General features: G+C 35.9%; 1 protein-coding gene across 3 annotated transcripts in view; it reads left to right on the top strand.

The window, feature by feature from the left end:
* GRID2 (glutamate ionotropic receptor delta type subunit 2) overlaps positions 1 to 23,893 on the top strand; it is a 1,392,659-nt gene that overhangs the window by 1,003,515 nt on the left and 365,251 nt on the right. For all 3 annotated transcript variants that reach the window (XM_070505363.1, XM_070505362.1, XM_014838689.3), the window contains exon 9: positions 4,941 to 5,042. In XM_070505363.1, the coding sequence (XP_070361464.1) occupies positions 4,941 to 5,042 (102 nt within the window). The remainder of the gene's footprint in view (positions 1 to 4,940; positions 5,043 to 23,893) is intronic.

Genomic DNA, 23,893 nt, shown 5'->3' with positions numbered 1-23,893 from the left:
AATAATCATCCCCTAGGGAGTAAGTCTTACGAATGGAACCTATTTTACCGGTGGAAATACCATAAAGAAAATTGTTATTGGAGGGATTGCTGGCATACTGCATTCCTATACATGTCCAAGAGGAAAATATTCCAATTTAACGATATAAGACATGTATCTGAGTCGACATTATATGTGTATTTTTTTACACTTTCTATCCCATTACAGAAGTGATATCTACCAAATAAATGCATTTCTAAATGATTAGGTTTCAGCTACTTCGCCTATGCCTTTGTTGTTCCCTCTTTGTCTTTGAAGTCTGAGGAGACAAATAAAGGAACTGTAGTGGCCAGAAGCACACAACCCCCAGTGCAGTGGATATTCTGTGTCCTGCAGCTGGAGCTTGGGAACCATAGCCAGGCTTCATTTGTTCCATATGAGTACAAGCTAATAAATGTAGGAAATTCCATTTGGTATTCAATTAAGAGCTCTCCTGACTCCTGTTATTAAAGCCTACAAACTATTGAGCGTAAAATTAAAGTTGAACAATTCAGCTCTTTTTGACATTGTAACACTGCCTGAAAAATAGTGATGTAAAACCCAAGTCAAATGTCATCCTTTAAAGCCCATGGACAAATGGAAAGTGAGAACATTGAGGTAAATAGAGTAAATGCCTAAAACGTGGTCATTTACTAATGACATACACATCCTGTTAGGAGCCTGCTACTGCTCTCGCACAAATACGTCAACCAGTTTGTTGAACACAAGATATTACATTGATTTTGACAGAAAGCTACAAGATTATTATTGCTAAAGCTCCAATGAAGGATATAATTAAAGCATTAAGCATTTTTAAGGTTTTAAAATGACCTAAGGCAATAACCAGAAAATACTATAGGAAATCGATATACTGTACTTGAAAGGAAATTAAATTGGTCTTTAAATTTTTTATCTCTTCTAAATTTTCTCTCGACTGCCAGACCATGGAAGACAGTGACTCTTGCCTTGCCATCAGGGAGTATGACTTTCTGTAAATCTCATGTACTGCAGGGGCCACTTTTATTATTTTTGACTTAGAAAGTGCTCAGCTGAATAGATAGTATTATGAGATTTTGTGTGCATTATCTTTATTAGTCTCTGGTCTCATTATTTAAAAAACAAAAAACAGAAACAAAAACTCAACCAGACAAAAATAACCTTCTGCACATAGCCAGAGAAGTCAAGTTAATGAAATTTCAAACAATGAAACCAGAGAAGTTGATAAGTCTCACACTTGAACCTAAGTGAAATTCTTTCAGTTTTTATCAAACACTATGCCTGTCGATCTTGCTATGCTGCAGGGAATATGACCCACTGTAGATACAAATTCAATTTGGATCTATGTGAACCAAACTCATTTTTATTGTTTATTATTGGAAGGAGTTATTACAATCAAACAGAGTAGCTTGAAGTGAACCTCAGGGAGATGAATGGATATGAACAAATTAAGGAATCTTAAAACTTGAGAAATCTTTCTAAAAATGTGGATAATCAACATTTCCTCTGTGTGTTGCTGTTGTTTATTTCCTCATTCATCTTTGGTATACACTTTGAGGAGCATAATCAGGCCTTAGGATAAAGGTTTTATCTTTAGTAAGTTGGTCACACAAAGTAGAGACTTCCAGAAATATTTTTGAGAGTCTCTTGTCCACTTCATTTTTCTGCTTCTTTCCTTATTTTACTCAATGCCTCTTGATTGTTTGAGTGGGTAAAAGATAACACGGTAGAAGGAGCAGAACCTCTCAATCCTCAGTTTCCCCTTCTACAAAATGGGAGTAGTAATGATACCTTCCTCATGGCATGGTTTTGATAAGTAAATTAATTGATATAAGTAAAGCTGTCAGATGATTAGCACATGCTGTGCATTATGTACATGTTATAACAACTTTTATAAAAAGTATGATGATGATGATTTTGCCTTTTAAATTGTATTGCCAAAATGTGAATTCACTATTATATTGAGCCAGCCATTTAACAATTCTGAGCCTCAATTTCCTTGACTGTAAAATAGGAATAATATTTTCTCCACCTACCTTAAATAGATTATGTTTATGAAAAGAATTTATAAGCTATAAAGCAACCCTGCAATTAAAAACACTGAATCTGGACTTTAAAAAGCACTAGTTTAAATCCTAGTTTCTTCTCTTAATAGTTATGTGACCTTAGTTGAGCCCTTAGTTTCTATGTTTGTAAGATAATAAGGGAATGGCACCATCCCATAAAGTTATTTTTAGGTTTAAATGAGATCATGTATGCAGAGCTCAGTACCATGGCTGATACATAGAAAGTATTCCAAAGATGTAAACGAAATAATTCTATTTGATGCAGGAAATAAGTATTATTTTAACTTCTTAATAATTTCTTTGTTATGGCCCATGTTAATATGTGGTGAGTGGATTTATTTTATTTCTAGTTTTTCAGAAACTCTGTATCCTAACTTTTCTCTACCTCGAAATTCAGTGTCTGAACATCCTGGCTCTTGGTGTCCTTGGTGACATTCAGTAACGTTAAGCATTGGCGTTTGTGCATATGAAGGAAGAGCTTGGTTAAGTTAAAGGAGCTTCCAATCCTGAAATCTATACTGTTGTTATTAAGAACAGGAACAACTTTACAAGTTCTATGATCAAAAGACGTGTGACTCAGATAGAAAAAAGAAAGAAAGAAAGAAAAGAAACAGAGTTTTCACCTTTCAGAAAAGTGGAAAACCTTCATCAAGCAGAGAAGAAAATTATGTCTCGTAATATATATGAGAGAATCTGGCCAAACATTAAAAAAAATGAGAAGAAACATCATGTATGGCACAAATAATGTTTAAAGTCACTGCCTAGGTCTGAAGACAAGATATAGCCACCTACTCTCCCTACTCCAAATACTTTTATATTACTGTTATTTCAAACTCTCAAACACAAGAGTGCTTTAGAATTTTTAAACCATTGACTACAGTTTTGTTTAAAGGAAGATATAATTAAGAAGATGTTGAAAGTTAAACATTTTGAAATGTTTGTTCAGAGCATTGTTGAAATGAACTGCTCAGCGAGTTTTCTTGTTATTCCAGGAGTAAATATTCCGACTAGTCAATACACCAAAATGCTATGGGCAAGTTGGCACTATTAGATGTCATTTATTTAGGCAAACTGACAGTAGGTTCACCAAGCTTAAAAAATAACCCCAAGGGAGAAAAAAAGAAATCCCTGTGTTTACTTTGGTAGCTTAGACATATTTTCATGAACAAGATGATGTCCTAAAATCTGTTCATTAAGCTTAGAATTAAGTAATAGAATTGGAAAATGTGGATAGCACATTGGAAATTTAGCTCTTCACTTAATATCATAGATCACTTTTTCCACTGATATTATTTGGACTAGGAAAGTAAAATCTTCTTGAAGAAGTAATTAGAAAAAGTGCACATCAAGGAATGTAATTGAGGATAGACTTTGGTTGACCTCAGAAGAGAACAAAAGCTCAAAAGAAATTTCATAAGGTTTGAAATTTGGCAAGAGGACCACACTATCTCTGATAATTAGACTTTCAACACATTTGGAATTGCTAATTGGATCTAAGTTCTAATTAGACTTTTTATGTAACTAAGAATGACATATTATTGTATGAATTTAATGTGCTTCTACAGTCAAAACCAACAATTAGCAGCCCTTTCCAAATTATCGTAATAAGGAAAAAGCTGGATTTTTGCTTATATTGTGACATCCTCTTCTCTTAAGATATATTATGTACATTTTAGTTTTCTTAATTAAACACCTTGTGGGGAGCTCAAAGAGAAACTTGACTTTTAATAGGAAGCAGCTAAATCGTTTGTTTGTGAGGGAGTTTTCCAGTATGTTGATGAATTTGGAAGCAACAAACAAAATGCAATACAAGGAAATAAATCACAGTCTTCAGGAGGAAGCAGCACAAATAAGCAGGTGCTCCTATAAACCATTCAGTTAATCAAAACAGTCTCCAAATACGACAAAAGTTCTGTTACATTTTTAAAACACGCAAATGTGGGCCAGGTTCCCAAATGTGAAGCTCATGGATCTGGTTGCGGGATTAATAGCGTGACATTTCTTCCCAAGACATGCATTACAACATTCTCTTTGCAGCTTTGCTCCTTGCACAGTTATCTGCTAATTCAAGTCACAGCATCGCTTTCTTTTCTCTTTATTTCTGAATTGAGAGTCATCAATTTTTATCCTGTTGAGATTTATAGGCAGTAATTTTTAAACTGGTAGCCCTCAGATTTCGATATTACAGGAGATGAGAACTACATGTGGATGTAAAGTTAAACCAGTATTTTGGAGAGTAAAGAGCAGTGAATCATTGTAAAACTTTAAGGGAAAGGTTGCTGCCAAAATATTCCAAAGAAATTGATAGCACTGACAACAAAGGCAAATTATATTGTTTTATGTCCTGTGAATACTTGAAAACAACAAAGCCATATACATGATTTTTTCCTCAAATAAAAGCAGTAACGCTTCTAACCACATTAAAAGTCTTGCAGTTTTTTTCCCAATAAAAGCAGTATAAGACCTAATTAAAACCATTGAAACAATAAGAAAATCTAACTTGTGCAGTAATTGACATATTAGAACAGACATTATGCTAGAATTATATGTGCTATTATTTTTCCAATTAGGGCATTACTGGGACTGAGTTATTGGTGTATTTATAACTCCTCGATAAGTTAGAAGTCCTCAGTGAGTCTCCTAAAGCATGTTGGGTACTGACATATGCCATATGATGATATTCAAGAGTAGGAAATGGCATTTCTGTTTGCTTTATTTGCTATTAAAAAAGCAAACCTGCACAGGACCCTTCCTATACCAGTTACTCCAGGAGATACCACACAGTTCTCTGAAAGACCTACACATGGTGATTGGACCGTGCGTCAGGCAGAAAAGTGACCAAGCTATTTTATCTTTCAGCTTGGATGCTGGAATCCTGTCACAGGGCTGAATGGGTCACTGACTGACAAGAAACTGGAGAATAACATGCGTGGAGTGGTTCTACGTGTGGTGACTGTCCTGGTGAGTCTGATCAGAGCCTTGTGGTCTTGGCTTAAAGAGGTTACTTTATCTCTCAGTTCTTTATGTTTTATTCACTGACGCCACAGTCTTAAAAGAGCTTTGAATAAATCCTGACTATGCTTTCTGAGATATTTTTAATGGTCATAATTTTAGCCTTCAATTTATGTGGATCAGAATCAGATTTTTGCAGGCTTTTCCTTTAATTACAGTGATTTGTCAACAACTTTTTAGACATTTTAGGCCAAATTTCCATCCTTCTCCAGATTCCTACATATGATAAAGTAAAGGTATCCCTCAGACGTTTTCTCACTGAAACTGCATAGTGTAGGGGTCGGCCCGGTGGCATGGTGGTTAAGTTTGCATTCTCTGCTTCGGCAGCCAGGGGTTCGCAGATTCGGATCCCTGGCACTGACCTAGCAGTGCTGATCAGGCCACACTATGGCAGCGTCCCACCTAAAATAGAGCAAGATTGGCACAGATGTTAGCTCAGCGCCACTCTTCCTGACCTCCCCCCCACACACACACACACAAAACTGTATAGTATGCATAAATGGAGATAACCATGCCAAAGGAAGTAGATTTGATAAAATGCGCCACGTTCAGTGATACTGAAACATTAGCAGACTAAGACAATAATTTCTAGTAAGGACCTACTTAAAGGAAAGATCATCAGATTGTTTAATAAATATTTATTGAGTATCCACTGTATTCAAGCTCAGTGCTGATTACTGGGGACACTGATGAATAAAACAGACAGATATGATTCTATCTTTATAGAGCTTATAATCTAGTGATTCTTGAAATATTAACTGGATTATACATGTGAAACATTTATTGCAGTTCCATTTAGTTATTAGGAAATCAAAATGGTAACTATTGTCATTATTCCATATATTATTATTTTTCTTTCCTAATAAACATATAAAATAATACATCAAGAGAAATATTCTTAAATAGTAAAATACTCAAATGGGTATTGTCTAAATCGCCATAAAGCATGAAGACATGCATTCTCCCTGACTATTTCAATGTGTTTAGCCTTGTGCTACCTCATAATACACATCAAAACCTAATAGTCCATAGTTATTAACTTTATTTTTCTTCAGAAAAGCCTACTTGTTTTTAAATTTGAAAAATTCTTTCCTATAGGCTAAAAAAATTGTAGAATTAGTAATCAGGAGAAGCAGTTTTTGTGATATATTGATGCTAATTGGATGTTTATCAAAGTTTATAACAGCAATGACTGCCCTTTGTCCATTGTTTAGTACAAATTAAATAGAGTCAACATAATTTCATTGTCTAAAAAAAGGATATCTGATATTTCTGTAAAAGGAAATTCAAATGAATAGTCTGTCCCCCCTTTTTGGTGCCTGTAATTTATTCCTAGTTATTATTTTAATAAGATTTTCACTTTTTTGGCAGATGATTATAACACGAATACTTCACAACTTAAATGTGAAGGTGTTCTGTATGTACTCAAGGATGTGGCTATGTGCTAATATTAAAAAAAAGACAGCCATTTAAACTACAGTAAACTATTAATAGCCTCTTCTGTAGTGATTAATATGCAAACTCAGGTGACAACTGCGATGAAAGATAATGTATGTGCTTTGTTTTGGTCTTTGAGATTCATATTTTAAGGCAAGCTAACCTCATTTAGTTATTAAGCAAATATTTATTTAGTACTTACTGTAGACTTGTTAATAGATATAAGATGAATAATACATAGAAATGCGTGTTATTCTTCTTATAGGTATATTCATACCTCAAAGTAGTCATAGAATCTTGTTGGAGTGATGCACATACAACAAAGCAGATATGATTTATTAAGCCTTCGTATGTGCCAGATATTCTACTAAGCTGTTTACTTGTATTGTCTTATTCAGTCCTCACAGTGTTTCTAAGAAATGGACACTATTCTGATCCCAAGAATGTGGTAGATGAAACTAAGAAATCCAGAGGTTGAAAAAAAAGTGGAAGATTATACAGATAGTAAGTTGAGTTGGGATTCAAACCCAGGAAGTCTGACTCCAGGCCTTTTAACCTCTTCCCCCTTGATGTTATATTATACTCCTCCTACCCCTACTGTGATAAGCATGAGAATAAAAGTATCTGTAGGATTTTACTTGACTTGAGAGTTGGAAATGCTTAACTCTGAATAAGGTCAAAGTGAGTTTGATAGGGAAAGTTTCATAGGACCAGTTGTTTTACATTCATTTCCCAGCTGAACAAAATGATTGCTATTTTGTGCGTGAAATTGCATTGCTTCACACAGTGTTAATGCCTGCATGCCCCAGTCTCACCTTCGTGACTCACAATGGTCTCTGTTTCCTGCCAGCTTGCCTGCACAGATCTTGACATGGTTAGTGAATGGAGATATGGAAACAGTGTGTTTCCCCAGGTCTTCTGTGATGCAGTGTGGATTTATCAGTTGCGTGCCCAGTTGAGTAAAATGTTGTTCCACTTATTACACTCCCACAATATACAAACGTGGTACTTAATATCTTGTAGGCTTCTTGATTCTTCATGTACTTCTTACTGAATGGAAACCTGCCACAACCTTCTTATTTATTTCCTACAAACATCTTTCCAGGTCTAGCTGTTACTTATATGGCATTACGAGCTTCTTCCACCCAACACAAAGAATCACTCTCCCCTCAACCCACCTAGCAACTCCAAAATATTGATGCCCGCTAAACCCTGAAACTCAGATTTGGTTTATACTAGACTTTATTTGGCCACCTAAACACCCCCCTGAGAAGGGAGAAAGAGGAGGGAGGGACCACGTGTAAGGCCCCTGAAGAAGGATTTCTCAGCCTTTACTTCATTCTAACTGCAACCTAGTCCCACTTCCACACATCCCTTACTTTGCTTTTTAGGCAAATTATGATATTAATGACACACAGGTTAATAAAATTGATCTTCCTTACCTACGTTTGAAACCCCCATTCATATTACTATTAAGGATACTTCATTGACTTGAAAGAAATAATCTAATGTTTATCTTAAACTAAATAATTCAGTGCTATATTGTTTATGATCCCAAGGGCAAATAAATGATACAGTCAAATGGTTAATTGAAGAGAATTAAATAAAGGGATTATTAACAAAGATGTAAATGGGTTAAAGGAATCAACAATGGGTGTTGAAGAGCCAGGGCCTGGATGCACAGCAAGCCTTGACTACCTTGAAGACTGATGGGGCATGAAGCAGGAGCAGTATTGACAGACCTGGCAATGGCTGGAGCGGTGGGAGAGAGACCACTCAAGAGTAGCTGTGATCTTTGGTATAGGAAGAGGGTGGAGAAAAAGAGTCATTGCCAAAACCACAGTCAGACAGTGATGAAATGAAGAGAGAGGTTACCTCAGTGTCATTCCTCCTCTCCATTTCGTTTCATTGTCTCCAATTGCAAATCCAACCAGAAGTCAGAGGGCAAGGGAGCACAAGTAACGCAGACCATGAAGGTCAGCCTCCTCGAACACAGAGCAGGGCAGTGAAGGGCACGGTGGATCCGGAAACCAACACCAGTGTCTACTATTTGGTAACACCTTTTAAGAACTTCACATGTGTTAACTTATTTAATCCTTATTAAAACCCTACAAGAGATGTATCAATTACATTAAAAGGATGAAAATAGGATACAAAAGAGTTAACTAAATTTCCGTGTCCGTATAGCTCACAAAAGTCAGAGATCCTAGTTCCAGAGGCCAAGTCCTTAGCCACTCTGATATTCTGCCTTTGGAATCAGAATGAATTCACATTAGTTTTAAATTAAATATGATATAACTACTGAGATTGCAAATATTATTGGATTGGTAACTTAGGAACATTTTTCTAAATAGCATCACATGTTCAATCATCACCGAAGACACAGACAAATGTTGTAGAAATTGAGGAAAAGAAAGAATGAGAATAAAATTCAGACCCTGCAAGCTTGGTCCTTCTATTAACCTCTTTGTTTCCATATTTGGCCCACTTATCTTAATTTCTTACCAAGTGGACCAAGTGTATTACTATAAGGCACTTATTAAGATTATTTTTTTTCCTTTTAACTTACTAAGTTGTATAAGTATGGATAGCCATAAATGACTAATTATGTCATTCAATTTTTTTTTTCCTGAGGAAGATTGACCATGAGCTAACATCTATTGTCAATCTTCCTCTTTTTCATTTTTTTGTATCTGAGCCACTGCCACAGCATGGCTGCTGAAAGATGAGTGGTATAGGTCTGCACCCAGGAACCGAACCCAGTCCACTGAAGCAGGGCATGCTGAACTTAACCACTAGGCCACCGAGGCTGGCCCAGTCATTCAGTTTTTTTCACGGTAATTCACAAAAAGTTATTAGAAACATCACTGAGTAGTAAATATCATCATAATACTTATGAAAATAAAATGGAAAGAAATTAGCACCAATGAAAAGAAGGTCTTGAGAAGCTGTGCTGCAAGAAGAAATAGAAGATATCTCAAAAACATAGCAGGAGCTCACTGATTAATAATTCCTATTTGCTTGATTTGGTTTTGCTTAAAATGGGCACATGGCACCTCTAATGAAACATGAATTCACTCATCAATTCATTTGAGAAATGTTTATTGAGTGCCTTCTTCTAGATGCTTGGGGCTCACACAAAACAGACAAACATACTGACTTTTGGGAGTTTCATTCCAGCAGGATATCTTCTAAAGCTCTCAGAATATTTTTTGAAAAGGTACAGTGCCATCATCTTACATTAAATATACAACATAGTACTCCTTGCCTAAAACTACTATAAAAATAATTAAATAACTTTGTATAAATATATGAAATTATATTTATATAAAATTATATTTATATTATATTGGAAGTTTATAGTCAAGCTGTGGTGGTGATTTTTCTGTATTTTATAAATTCAAAAACATAAAATTTTTCACAGTTTACTATCTCTGAAATCAGGATGCGCCTTTTAACTGATGTCTCCTTGTGATTATAACTGGAAGTATTTTTTGTCTTTATTAATGGTAGGTAAAACAATTGTGGATCTTACAATTGAAACATTTTAGATTAAATAATATGTGGATGGTATTTTTACAAAATTAATTGTTAATAAATATTCCTGGAAAGACAAATTCAATAGGATTGGGCAAGAAGCCATCATAAGAGAGAGACTATTTTAAAGAATACCTGTAATAGAAAAGAAATAACAGTAAGAAATGAAGTCAATTGAAAAAATAGGACAGTAATAACAATGAAAATAATTACACTCTAAACTAAAACTGTCACTATAGGCAGAGAAAGATAAAAGTAGAAAATACACAAAGGCAGCTTATCTCAAAACAATACCACATAAAGCAAGGTCCCAACTACGTGTTGAGAGAAAGGGAAGTTTCCCCAAGCAACTCACTATTGGAAGGGCATAGCAGGCAGCTGCCTACTGAGTTATCATTTTAAGAGAAATTTCCTTTTCCTAAAATATTTCCCTATTATTAGTCTCTCTTGGAATTTTTTCAGCAGGCCCTATTTCCCTGTGAAAATTTACATGTTATCTGAGATCAGAGAAAGGTAAAACATCACTATATAGTTATACAGTGTACCCTAAACTGTTAGCCTTCACTCAACAACTATTTATTGAACGTATATTGTAAGCCAAGCATTGAGCTGCATTCCAAAGAGGGAAAGATAAACACAACATAGTTCCTGCTTTCAAGGAGCTCCATATAAACCACTGTAGCAAAATTACTGAGTCCTCTATCAGAAAATAGAACCCGTGTGTGAGTGTGAGGGACTCAGAATTAAACACATTTTGGGGAGGCTGAGAAAGAATGGTAAAGTTGAGAGAACAAAACAGACAGATACAAAAATCACAGTCTTTTCGTGATCTAATCTCAGCAGTGACATCTAGGCCCAGATTCATGGGCTTACAGGACAATTTAATTCCTCATTTCACTATGTTCTTTCATTTAGAATTCTTTGTAACTCCATATTAATTTTTTGTCATTTGTCATTTTTTTATCATTCATTAGCATTAGCGCCTCCCCTCCCCCCCTTAATTGTAAGTACCAGTAAGACACAAAGTTGGTTTTCACTTACAAAGCCTGGTATATAGAAGCAGGTCAGTAAATATTTGCTGAATGGACAAATTAAAATACTTTGATAGACTGAAGGGGTGTGTGTGTTTGTGTGTGTGAGAGAGACACAGAGACAGAGATAGAGACAGAAAGAAAGAGAGAGAGAAGCAAAGAAATAAAGAACTCTATATGTGATTAAAAAAATAAGAATGGGGAAAGACACAAGGCTATGCCTGAATAGGTGGTCTTAGGATTCCTCATTCTTTGACTTTTATCCACTAAGTCCAAATTTACAGGAGAGATAGCAAAGGATATCCTAAACTGATAAGCATTATTGATTTCAGCATACGATTTCATCCCTGAATCGTCTTCCCTTTATTTCACCTTGGTGAACTGTCCAGACACCTCGGTGGAATGCTGGGGACCTCTTTTATCTGTTTCATTTACATCTTGAACAAGTCACTAAGCCTCATGCTTCTCACTGTTCTCTCCTGGAGAACACCTGGTTTCTCAGACTTTCCAAAGCTCCAAAAACACCATAACTAGGTCCATCTCTCCTCACAAATCAAACCCTAAATGGCTGAAAAAGCCCAGCCTCCTTTAGGTTTTGTAGACTCTAAGCTATTTACTTCTCCAAGAATTCCCTCCCTCCATCCACTCTTGTGAGGGAGGTAGGAGTGGATACCTTCCACCTCTCTACCTCCTCAGGTAACTAGTTTTACTATATTCCTACTCAAACTGCCTGCCCCATTCAGAGTTGCTGTAGTGGGTCCTTAGCCTTCCCATCACCCGGCATTTATTCAGCATCCTCTCTATGTTAAGCATTATGCTAAGTGCTAGAGATGCAGAGGTAAACAAAATAGACATAGTCGTTGCTGTAATAGAACATGACTTCTACTAAGGAATATTGACAACATCCAAAGAAAGGCACTAACGAAGAGCTAGACTGGGGAGATCTAGAAACACGTCCCTGAAGGAGAACCGCCTGAGTCATGGTTCTCAAAATGTGAAAGATCTTTATCTATGTCCTAGATGCCTCACAGAAAAAACTTGGAGGATGGAAGATGGAGACAGGATATGGGCAACAAGATGGTTACACATAAGTAAAACCCAAGTTGTATCTTTAGGTAATTAAAGTTCAAAATGAACAGTAACATAATCATATAAAATCTATATGCTTTCTGATCAATGTTGTCCTATAAGCTCTATAATTGTGATCTACTGCCTAAAATTCTACATTTAGACTCAGTATTAAATATAAAGAGCATAAAGAATTATTTTCAGAAACCAAACGAATCAAGACCATTAGATCTTTTGACGCAGTTGACACTAGGAAATGACTTAAACCATTTACGGTGTGTTCAAATAGCTTCATGCTTTTAAGGTAAAGAAGTACAAAGTTTTAATTCAAAATATCAAGAATCATTCATATTATGAAATAGCAAGTCCACATTTGACGACAAGTTACAAATGATATAGAATCATTTAATATCCTCTTGGTCTTAGCGGAAGTCGTTGTTTGGCTTTTGTTCTACAAGGTTTTCCTTTCCACGTGGACTAATATTTCATAATTCATTTTCCCACCGTCTGTGGGAAGCACAGAATTAGACAAAATCAGTATAATGGATAAAGGGAGAAAAGAGTAAAATAGGGTGCAACTGTGTAGTTCACGATCCTCTAAAGAAGCAGCCATCCAAATAGAAGGAAAAAACTACCTCTTGTCTTTGCTTGGATTGTGACTCTTTAGAAATTTAAAAAGTTTAAACTGTTTATATTAAATACAAGTACAAAGTACCTTTGTTTTTTTCCTTCACGTTAAGGGATGTTGTGACTGATATCTAGGCAACAAATTCTCAATTTGTATAAAGACAAGAAAGTATGAATGTTAGATACAGTAATTTATATATATATATCAGTGAAAGATCAAGCAATGTACTTGGCTTCCTCTAGATATAGTTTTTAACCAAATAGTAAGTAATATGTGATTAGTTTTCTTTTTTTCTCATTAATTTTTTTATTGTGGTCATAATAGCTTATAGCATAGTGAGATTTCAGTTGTACATTATTGTTTGTCATACACCTTATAAGTATACCCCTTCACCCCTTGTGCCCACTGTCCACCCCCCTTCCCCAGTACTCACTAGTTTATTCTCTTTATCTGTAAGTTTATTTATTTGCCACATATAAGTGAAATCATGTGGTGTTTGTCTTTCTCTGTCTGGCTTATTTCACTTAACATGATTCCCTCAAGGTTCATCCATGTGATTGTGAATGGGACGGTTTTGTCTTTTTTTATGGCTGAGTAGTATTCCATTGTACATATATACAACATCTTCTTTATCCAATAATCCATCAGTGGGCACTTGGGTTGCTTCCACATCTTGGCTATTGTAAACAATGCTGCAATGAACATAGGGGTGCATAAGTCTCTTTGAATTGTTGATTTTCAGTTCTTTGGGTAAATACCCAGTAGTTAGATAGCTGGGTCATGTGGTATTTCTATTTTTAATTTTTTGAGAAATCTCCATACTGTTTTCCACAGTGGCTGCACCAGTTTGCATTCCCACCAGCAGTGTATGAGAGTTCTCTTTTCTCTACAATCTCTCCAACATTTGTTGTTTTTTTGTCTTGGTGATTATAGCCATTCTAATGGGTATAAGATGTTATGTGATTAGTTTTCTTATTGAAAGTACTTCATCCCATTTCATTGCCTTTTCTCCTCAACACACTCAAATAAGAAGCATTGGCATATACTGCAAAGAGTAACAGACTTACAGTCAAAAGACTTCAGGTTCCAGCTTTTCCACTTAATATATCATTGAATTTAAGGAATCAAGGAGCTATTCTGAACCTCAATTTTTCTGTCTGTAAAAGAGGAATAATAAAACTTGCCATACAGGGTTATTATGAGATTAAATAGGTTAAATTATGTGAAAGCAGTTAGCAACGTGCATAGTGTTTCTAGACATACTATGTACTTATCTCTGCAGTGGAACAATGATTTGTAAATTAACTAAAGAAAAGAAAAAATGAGCATGAGTGATCATGAAAGCATAATTAATCATTGTCGTCAATCTTTAGATTGTATGGGAAATTATTTAAAGGATGCTAAGGAAGACAAGCATAAACTGTAGAATCATGACTTGTGGGCCTAGTCACTGTTACGTTAATTTGAAAACCTGCTGAGGAGAACCACAGCAACTCTCACTGCTAGTGAAGCTGGTGCTTTCTAGAGAAAAAATAAAAAAGCAAAAAACCCAGTACAAAAAAAAAGCCCCAAATTATAAACTAAAAACTTTTAAAAGCCTGTATGTTAATTATATTGTCTCATAGGAATTGTGTTTTTTTCCAGGCTAGCTTTAAATAGACTCTACATGTTAATATATGACTAAGAAAATACTTGTAGCAGTGCTCTGACATATCGTTGTCCTTATATTTTGCTAAGAACATTGTCCAAGTTTTTGCAACTTAGGCTTTCAGCATTGTGAACCTTCTCAGAGGTTTAAGCTTTCCCAAGGTCTCAGCCTTTGAGCCTCCTGAACCTAGAGGCAAAGTTGGGGGCTGGGAGAGTAAGCATGATGAGAGGGTCCACTGGGCAGACCCTCACAGCAGGGAGATGGGAATGGAGTTGATGGCGTGCTCTGGTAGCTCCCATAGCCACGTCTGAAGAGAGCTCCTTTGGGAGAGTTAATAAATGATAAAATGTGGTTCAGGGCTTCAGGCAAAAATGACACCTCTGGCTGAGGAAATTTCCGGTAGATGCTAAATAAAATAAACTGAAAGTTTCAATAAAATATGGTAAATGCTATGTAATAAATGCTACATTGAAAGTACACAGTAGAGCATTGTGGTGAAGAACACTGTCCCTAGAGGAGTTTCACTTCTAAGGTGGCAGGGTGAGGAGTTCCACGGACCCACTCCACAGTAAAACAAACAAAGATGCGAGAACAAACAAATAAATCCATTTAAAGTCTCTGGAAATTTTCCTTAGAGCATTCAGAAAATGAAATAACACTTTCAAGAAAATCTACTAAAACTCAGTAAGTACAATAAGAGTCTGTGGCATCTGAGCCTCATCCTGCTCCTTCCCTTCCACCTCACCCCTCGCCCTGCTTAACTTGATGGAGGCTTCACTCCAAGCAGGTTTGGCCAAGAAGATGGGGTTCCCTCTTCCCTAAGTTCCCAATCAAGGGCTATCTCAACTGGAAGGACAGGCTGCTTGCATTTCTTATACCCTCCAACTCCAATTTGGAGAGGCTAAATTCCTGATAAATGTGGCCAAGAGTTTGGGAGCTCCCTCTCTCCACTCATTTCCCATCCATAGGATGCAGTCTCTATCCAAGATGTGGCCTGGAATACTGGGGCCTTGATCACCATCACTCCAGCTTGCTCCAAGGGCAGAGGTTCCAAGACAACAGATGTAAGTGGAGAACACCAGAAGCTGCCGCTCAACTCAGTATCCAGAGTAGTGGCAAAGAAATTATGCCCGGGGGGAGGGAGTCTACAAGAAAAGAGAGTGCTTAAACATTCTCCAGTTATTCGAAACAGAATATGGGGAAGTTCAAGTCTAAGGCTCCTCTTGATTAAGATCAACAAGCTAATCATAAACCAGCTAGTACACCAGAAAGAACTAGGCAAAGAAATGGCTAAGAATATCCCTCCTCATATCAGAATAAGTTTTAAAGACTGACTTCAAAAATGGCCGCTCCCAAAATTTATTTTCTTTAAACTATGAGCAAACCCAGGCATTGTTGAAAACAATAAAGCCTCGGCCAGTGATTAGTGGAGCTTAATGACGTAATGACCACAATGACTATGACACAATATGAATATAGACACTAACGTCCTCACCAGAATGCTAGCAAACTGAATCCAGCAGGATATAAAAAGGATTATTCACCATGACCAAGTGGAATTTATTCCAGGAATATAAGGTTGGTTCAACTTATAAAAATAATTCAATGTCATATTCCATATTAATAAACACAGGAATAAACCCACATGATCATCTCAATAGATACAGAAAAAGCATTTAATAAAATATAACACTGTTTCATGGTAAAAAACACTCAACAATCTAGTAATAGAAAGGAATTTCCTCAACTTGTTAAAGAGTGTCTATAAAAAACCCACAGTTAACATTATATCAATGGTGAAAGACTAAAAGCCCCCTCCAATCCCCTAAGATCAGTAACAAGACAAGGACGTCAGTTTTTACTATTTCTATTCAATATTGTGCTGGAGGTTCTAGCCAGCACAGTTAGACAAGGAAATAAAAGGAATGAGATAAAGGAAGAAGTAAAACTATCTCTATTTGCAGATGACATGATCTCACATATAGAAAACACTAAAGAGTACACACACAAACACTCGCACACACGCTAATAGAGTTAATAAATGAGTTTAGCAAGTTTGCAGGGTACAAAATCAATTGCATTTCTGTACATGAGCAATGAAAAGTCCAAACAGGAAATTAGCAAATCATTTCTATTTAAATATATCAAAAAGAATAAAATAATTAAGAATAAACAACAAAAGAGTTGTGGTATTTGCACACTGAATACTCTGAAATATTGTTGAAAGAAATTAAAAAGTCCTGAATAAACGGAGAGAGAGATCCTGTAGTCATGGATTCAAAGACTCAATATTGTTAAGATGGCAATATTCTTCGAACAGATCTACGGATTCAGAGAAATCTCTATCAAAATACTAGCTGTCTATTTTTTTTTTTTGCCGTAATTGACCAACTCATCCTAAAATTCACATGGAAATTCAGGAAAACCAGAATAAGCAACAAAAAAATTGACAACAACAGAAAATCTTGAAAAAGAAGAACAAATTGGAAAATTCACACTTATCAATTTCAAAACTTACCAGAAAGCTACAGTAATCAAGACTGCATCACACTGGTTTAAGGACAGACATTTAGATCAGTGGAATAGAATTGAGAGTCCAGAATTAACTCATGTATCTATGGTTTATTGATTTTCAACGAGTGTCAAGGTCATTCAATGGGCAAGAGAATCGTCTTCAAAAATCATGTAAAGATGACTGGATATCCACATGCAAAAGAATGAATTTAGATCCCTACCTCAAACCATATACAAAAATTAACTCAAAATAGATGATAGACTTAAATATAAGAGCTAAAACTTTAAAACTCTTAGAAAGAAAGATAGGTGTAAATCTTTGTGAATTTATTTTGGCAATAGATTCTTAGATATGACTCTCAAAGCACAAACAACCAGAAAAAAATAGATATATTGGATTTCATTAAAATTAAAAATGTTTATGCCTCAAAGAACAGAATCTAGAAAGACAACTCACAGTATGGTAGAAAATATTTGCAAATCATATATCTGATAAGGAACTTGTATTTAGTATATATAAAGAATAATATTATAATAACTCAATATGAAGAAGAAAAATAAACCAATTAAAAATAGGTAGAAGATCGTTTTTCGAAATACATATATAAATGGTCAGTAAGCACATGAAATGATTCTTAACACCATTTGCCATCATGGAAATGCAAATCAAAACCACAATGAGCTACCACCTTGCACCCACTAAAATGGCTGTATATCGAAAGGACAGATAATAAGTGTTGAGAAGGTTGTGGAGAAATTGTAATCCTCACATGTTGCTGGTGGGAATGTACAATTGGGCAGCTGCTTTAGAAAATAGTCTGGCAGTTCCTCAAATGGTTAAACACAGAGTTACTATATGACTCAGAAATTCTACTCTAGATATATTCCTAGGAGAAGTGAAAACATATGACCACATAAAAGCTTGTACACAAAAGTTCCTAGCAGCTTTATTGATAATGGCAAAAAATGGAAACAACCCAAAAATCTATCAACTGATGAATGGATGAATAAAAGTAGTATATCCATAAAATGGAACATTGTTTGTCAATAAAACAAAATGAAGCACTGATAACATGGTACGTGGATGAACCTCGAAAACGTCATGCTAAGTGAAAGAAGCCTGTCAAATAGACCACATAGTATATGATTCCATTTATATGAAATGTCAAGAATAGGCAAATGAATAGGGACAGAAAGTAGATTAGTGATTGTCTAAGGCTGGGGAGATTAGGGGACTGGAAGATGATGGCTAACGGGACCTGGATTTCTTTTAGGGGTAATAATATTCTAAAACTGATTGCAATGATGTAGCATGTGTCTGTGAATATACTAAAGCTGCTGATTGTATACTTTGAATGGGTGAATTATATGAGATGTGAGTTATACCTCAATGAAGCTATTTTTTAAAAAAGCATCTGGAACTGGATTACACTTAAATCCCCAGGTCTTCTACCTGAGAATTTAGGCCAAGTATTGAAAATCTCTCATTCTGTTTCTTCATCTGAAAAATGGAGATAATAATATTATCTACATCATAGAGCTGTACTGAAAATTAAAGGAACTAATACATGCAAAGAACGAAGGACTTAGAGCCTGGCTCATAGGAAGTGCTATGTGTACGTGTTAGTTCTTATTATGCACAGTGTTAAGGGAGATAGTAAAGGGAGCATCTAACTCATGGGTAGGGCAGTGGGACAGGTTTAAGGATGATACAAATTAGTTCTGAAAGATGAGCAGGGATTATCAAGGCATAGATAAAAGGGAAGGAATATCCAACAATGTAAAGAGCATAGGCAAAAGTATGCAGGTATCAAGAATTTAAACTATCCTAAAAGTAAATTGGAATATCACTGAAGTGATGGCACTGAAATTCAGGAAATTCCAGCAGCCCGTGTGAAGGTATTCTTTTTTAAAAGCTCCTTTAGAGACAATTCAAGTAGAATTTTGTTTGTGAAATTAGGTTAGCATTATATAATTTAGATAATATGCACCAAGTTAAAAGTACCATTGTTATAATCCTGATCTAGCCTAAAGTTTGGATAAAATGGTTCTCATTTTTGTCATTGAAACAGTGAAATCAGTAGACATAGCTCTGCGTGGAACACATATTCTGTTGCCTATTCTGCTGATTGTACCCATCTTATGTGAGAGAAAAGGGAAAACTGTGATTTTTATAAACAGACACTTGAGGAAAATTGGCCTATGCGAACGATGTAATTTATAGCAACACTAGAATATGTGTTCACTTCAATGCTGACTGAATAAAATCATCATGAGAATTGGTGCATGACAAAGGCTTGACAATTTCTTCTTTCTCGTCACACCAATTCTTAAGATGATAGCTGTCATGCAGACATGTGTGAGTATCGCTATTGCACTGAGGTAACTGTGCATGACCCAACTCTTTTCCCTTTGGAACCTGAAAGCTGAATTCTTACACTAAACAACAAATAAATATTTCAGAGATGTGTTATGTAATTTACTTCTGATAACTAGATATCCTACTTGTCTCTAGAAGTTCAGAAAGATATTGACAGAGCCATTTGCAAATTCAAAGATGTAGAAACAGTAGGTCTACGTTGGCTTCCATAATTTCTACAATAGTCTAACCAAAGTTATATGAACTATATTATACTTTACTTTCAGAATTGCTTTATACCACTGCATCTGAAAGAAATCCAAATGTTAAAGTGACCTTGAAGTTTTGTTATCTTTTGCCAATGCAGTAGTTTTAGCATAGTTACAACAACACAAAACCAGTTCTATATACGATTCCTCAGAAATAAACATGAGTATAAACATAGAAACTAGAGAGATGCGTCTCCTACTGATTTTACGTTTTAGTGTTACAAAAGAATATATTAATGAATTAATAACTATCAAAGCTTACAGATAATGTTACCAGCCCACATTTAGGGCACACTTGCTAATAAAACTTATTCTTGGTATTTTAATATCTCCAATCTTCATGGAGCCCTTGAGATTATTATTTGCATTTTATGCATATGGCTGAAAGTCAGAGCTAATTAAATAACTGCTTCAAGTTACATTTGTGATAAAAATAAGCATTGACTTCTTGTTTTTCTGACTCCCTCCCAGCCTTGATGGAGTAACGAAGACTGGGCTAAATTCCTGCTATAAACAACTAGAAAACTGGGCGAAGTATAGAAAAAAACAGACATTGGTCAAAAAGTCAAAAAGGGCTTTGGTTCCTGAGAGACTGGAAACAACAAAACGATCTTAACAATTGCCCCAAATTTCTGGCTGGTGGCAATTTCCATACCGGAGGCACGGGAATATAGATCCAAAACAGAGAGATCAACCTCACTAAGTTGAGAAATTAGAGACCAAAGTTTTGGAAAGCTGAGGTGGTTGGTGTTTTTTGGAACATGTTAAAGAAAGAGGGAGCTGTCTAGCAGAGTACTTGCAGAACTTTGCATAGGGGTTCTTTGAGTCTTGACTGACTGCTTGGTTATACGTGCGTGAAGAAAAACTCTACAGAGCTGGGCAAAGAATGACAGGAAGCAGATCACTTCCGAGAGCTTGCATGTGATGTAGAGACATTCGAAAGTAGTTTCATTTTAGGGGGATCTTATTGTACCAAAACTTAAAAGGATATGTGAAAAGCATATATTTATGTTTGAATTATGTAGTAATTAATAATATGTAGGTGAACAAACTTATATAAACTTAAAGTTGGATACTCCCACACATCTTGCCATTCAGTGTTTTAAATGTTGCCCTGACCTCTCAAAAGGTGCAGCTTTTCATTCGGACAATGTATCTTCGTCCGCTACTTCGGAACTGCAATTGCATGTTGATATTGTTGCCGTTTTACAGCTGATGTAAAGTAGCATTGGGTAGACAGATGCAAAAGAAAAAAAAAAGTCACGGGAAATTGTCCTTGTTTTAATCTTAGAAATCTTCCCGATCAGTAGGGAATAACAATGTTTTGAATTAAAATGTAATAATTAGATTTCAGTTTACAAAGAAAATAGATTTTTAGAAAACCTCGTATGCTTTCTCAGTCCCTCTCAAAGAGCCGCGGGAGTCAGCCAGCCTCACCAGTGAGGACACTAGGCCTCAAGTAGGGTTTGAATTCTTTCAAAGGAACATGAGCAGGTTTCGACCATTGGGGGACCATTTATCATATCACTATCCATTGCACTAAATGAGACTCTAGGGTAGTCTGAAATGAGAAGAGATACTTCCAGAAAAGCACCCAACATGAGAATAGCTTGCTCATCTGTCAGCTTCTAGAACACGAACATTCAGCTCCCTCTAGGGAGGTAGGAGGCAGCCAAGGAGAGAACCACCATACTGCATGGAGGTCCCAGAAATGGAAAAGTTGGTCAAGGAAAGGAAGGCAAATGCATGCTCTTTCAGAATACACCCCTTGGGTTTTTTTAATGATCAGTTGAAATACCAAGAGGTTTAGGTTCCAAGGTGTCATTTCACAGCATCTCCATGTAAACTGTGTGCTGATTATTTTAACCTGGAAACAAAAAGGCCATGGTGCTGGAAACTGAATTTGTGATTCTGGTGTGTTTAAAATCACTCAGGAAGGAATTTCAGCTTCTCCAGTTGGTGGAAGTTAGGGTGAGGAAATGAACTTTACATTTTTTAGGGTTTTTTTTTTTTTGGTAGGTTTGAAGGTGTTATGCGGGGGTTTTTTTCTTCTCTCTTTTTTATTTTTTACCATTGTTAGTGGCATGATTTTTGAGATGGGAAAATGAAATGTCCAGACTAATTTTTTCCATTGATTCTTATGTAGAGTAATGTACTCTGCAGTTCAATTAAAAATAACAAGCTGCTGTGTTGTTCTGAGCCAAATGTAATCTCCAAGACCATGGTCAATAAAGCACTCAAGAAAATGAAGTATTGAGGCTGAATGGTCTGAAGTCGGTTGGGTAATAAAGAAGCAACCAATTAGCATTTGAAAGCAAGGTTTTTTACTTTTTTAAAAGTCAAGGAGAATAAAAAAGTGATCACTCTCAAGGACAAAGGTTTTGAAAAATATCTCACCTCTGTTTTATGGAAGCTTTCAAAATTTTAAGAATGATCTTTGGTCATCAGCCCCAAGAACTAAGATGCATTTCAATACATGCAGTGTTACATTTGGGAACACTTCTGGAGTATCTGCTGAGGAAGGCAAGAACAAATAGAACCAATGCTCATTTTTTTGTCACTCCTAAGACATTTGCTCTATCTAGTGAAGGATTTTATAGGTGTAAGTGTTAGCGCTGGTTTTAGGCTAATCATTCCAATTTATTATGCTATAAAATATAGTTTTTATTTTTGGAAATAAAATTTTTTATACAATTAAAAAAAGTTTCATACAGCTTTCTGTTTTCCAGCAAATTATGGGAACTTCCCTGTAATTCCTTAATATGTGTGCCCATAATTAACTCAGTACTGTAATCCATGTCTACCGCCCTGGTAAGAGCTGGCACAGAAGTCATTTTTATGTGCTTTATTATTAGTTTTAATAACACTTCTAGTAATCTTTTATCCACTTATTAATTTTGGAAACACAGAGTATTGTCTTCGTAGCTGTAAGTTCAGACTTCTCCACATTCTGTAAATCCCCAAAGATTCGTCCCTTGCTGTTAAATATCAGCACCTTTCTGCTTCTCCTCTGATGTTTCTGCTCTCTATGCAGGAGATCTTTTCTTTTAAGTTTCCCACTGCGCTTCATAATAAAATCAAGAGAAAAAGGTATATCCTTCAGAAATCATTCAGCTCACTAGAAATAGAAAACCTATCACCTTATTCTTAAAACCTTAGATCAAGCAGGCCAGTGGCAGAAATAGTGAGTGCAGTTTCTACAAAGGGTATAGAGTGGGGTTAGGGAAATTACTGTGTACCTTATTCTCTCCGGATCTCCTTTTAAGGATCAGACTGTCTTTGTTCAGGTAAAAGGCTTGATACTGTTGGGAGGAAAACTTTTCTTCTACCCTCTTAAGTTTGTGAGTGGGGGCCTGTGAATTAATTGACAATAGACAGAATAACAGGAGAAAAGTCAAAGTTTATTTACATGTGCACATGAAAGTCACTGAGTAATGAGTCATTTGCTGAATATCCAGAGGTAAAGGTTTATATATCAACTTAAAAAGGGTGGGGGTGGAGTTTAGAGCTTCAATAGGAAAGCATGGAAGGGTCTATTGTTTTGTGTGTGTGTGTGTGTGTGTGTATGTGTTACTGGGAATGAAAAGCCTGTCACCTTTCTGGAATTCACAGGAAACTCCCTCAGAGTAGGATTGATGGCAGCTGTATCTTCAGGAAACTTTGTTTTAATCAGATAAAGAAAGTTCAGAAGAGATTTCAAATGTTTTCACTTTAAAATAATCTTTATGCTGAAACTGTGATCCCATCAATATGCTGACTAAAGTTGAAGTGTGAAGAAGAAGAAAGTATAAATAGCTCTACTTTAGAAATGAAAGGGAATTTGGGGATAGAGAGAGAGAGATGATTTTTTATACCACCATGTGTTAAAAGACTGTAGCTCAAGTTCTCTCCCCATTCTCTACCAGGTAGTTTCAGTACCTCCTCCCCACAACCCCAAACACACATTTATATATATATATATATATATACCCAAGTGCTGATGCAGACAGTCTAAATTATTGGTTAAGAATATAGGCTGTAGGGCCAGCCCCAGTGGCCTAGTGGTTAAGTGCAGCACACTCTGGTTTGGTGGCCCAGGTTCGGTTCCCAGGTACAGACCTATACCACCGTCTGTCAGTGACCATGCTGTGGCGGTGACTCACATACAAAAAGAGGAAGATTGGCAGCAGATGTTAGCTCAGAGTGAATCTTCCTCAGCAAAAGAAAATAAAAAGAATACAAGTTTTAGCATCCCACAACACTGGATTCAAATTTCCTTCTTTATAACTAGCTTGTAAACTCAAGTACATTATCTGTCTATTCTGTCCCC

Source organism: Equus asinus, chromosome 3 (genome assembly GCF_041296235.1).
Source record: "Equus asinus isolate D_3611 breed Donkey chromosome 3, EquAss-T2T_v2, whole genome shotgun sequence".
NCBI lineage: Eukaryota > Metazoa > Chordata > Mammalia > Perissodactyla > Equidae > Equus > Equus asinus.
The sequence above is the reverse complement of the archived record's forward strand: the minus strand, read 5'-3'. Positions and strand labels throughout refer to the sequence as shown.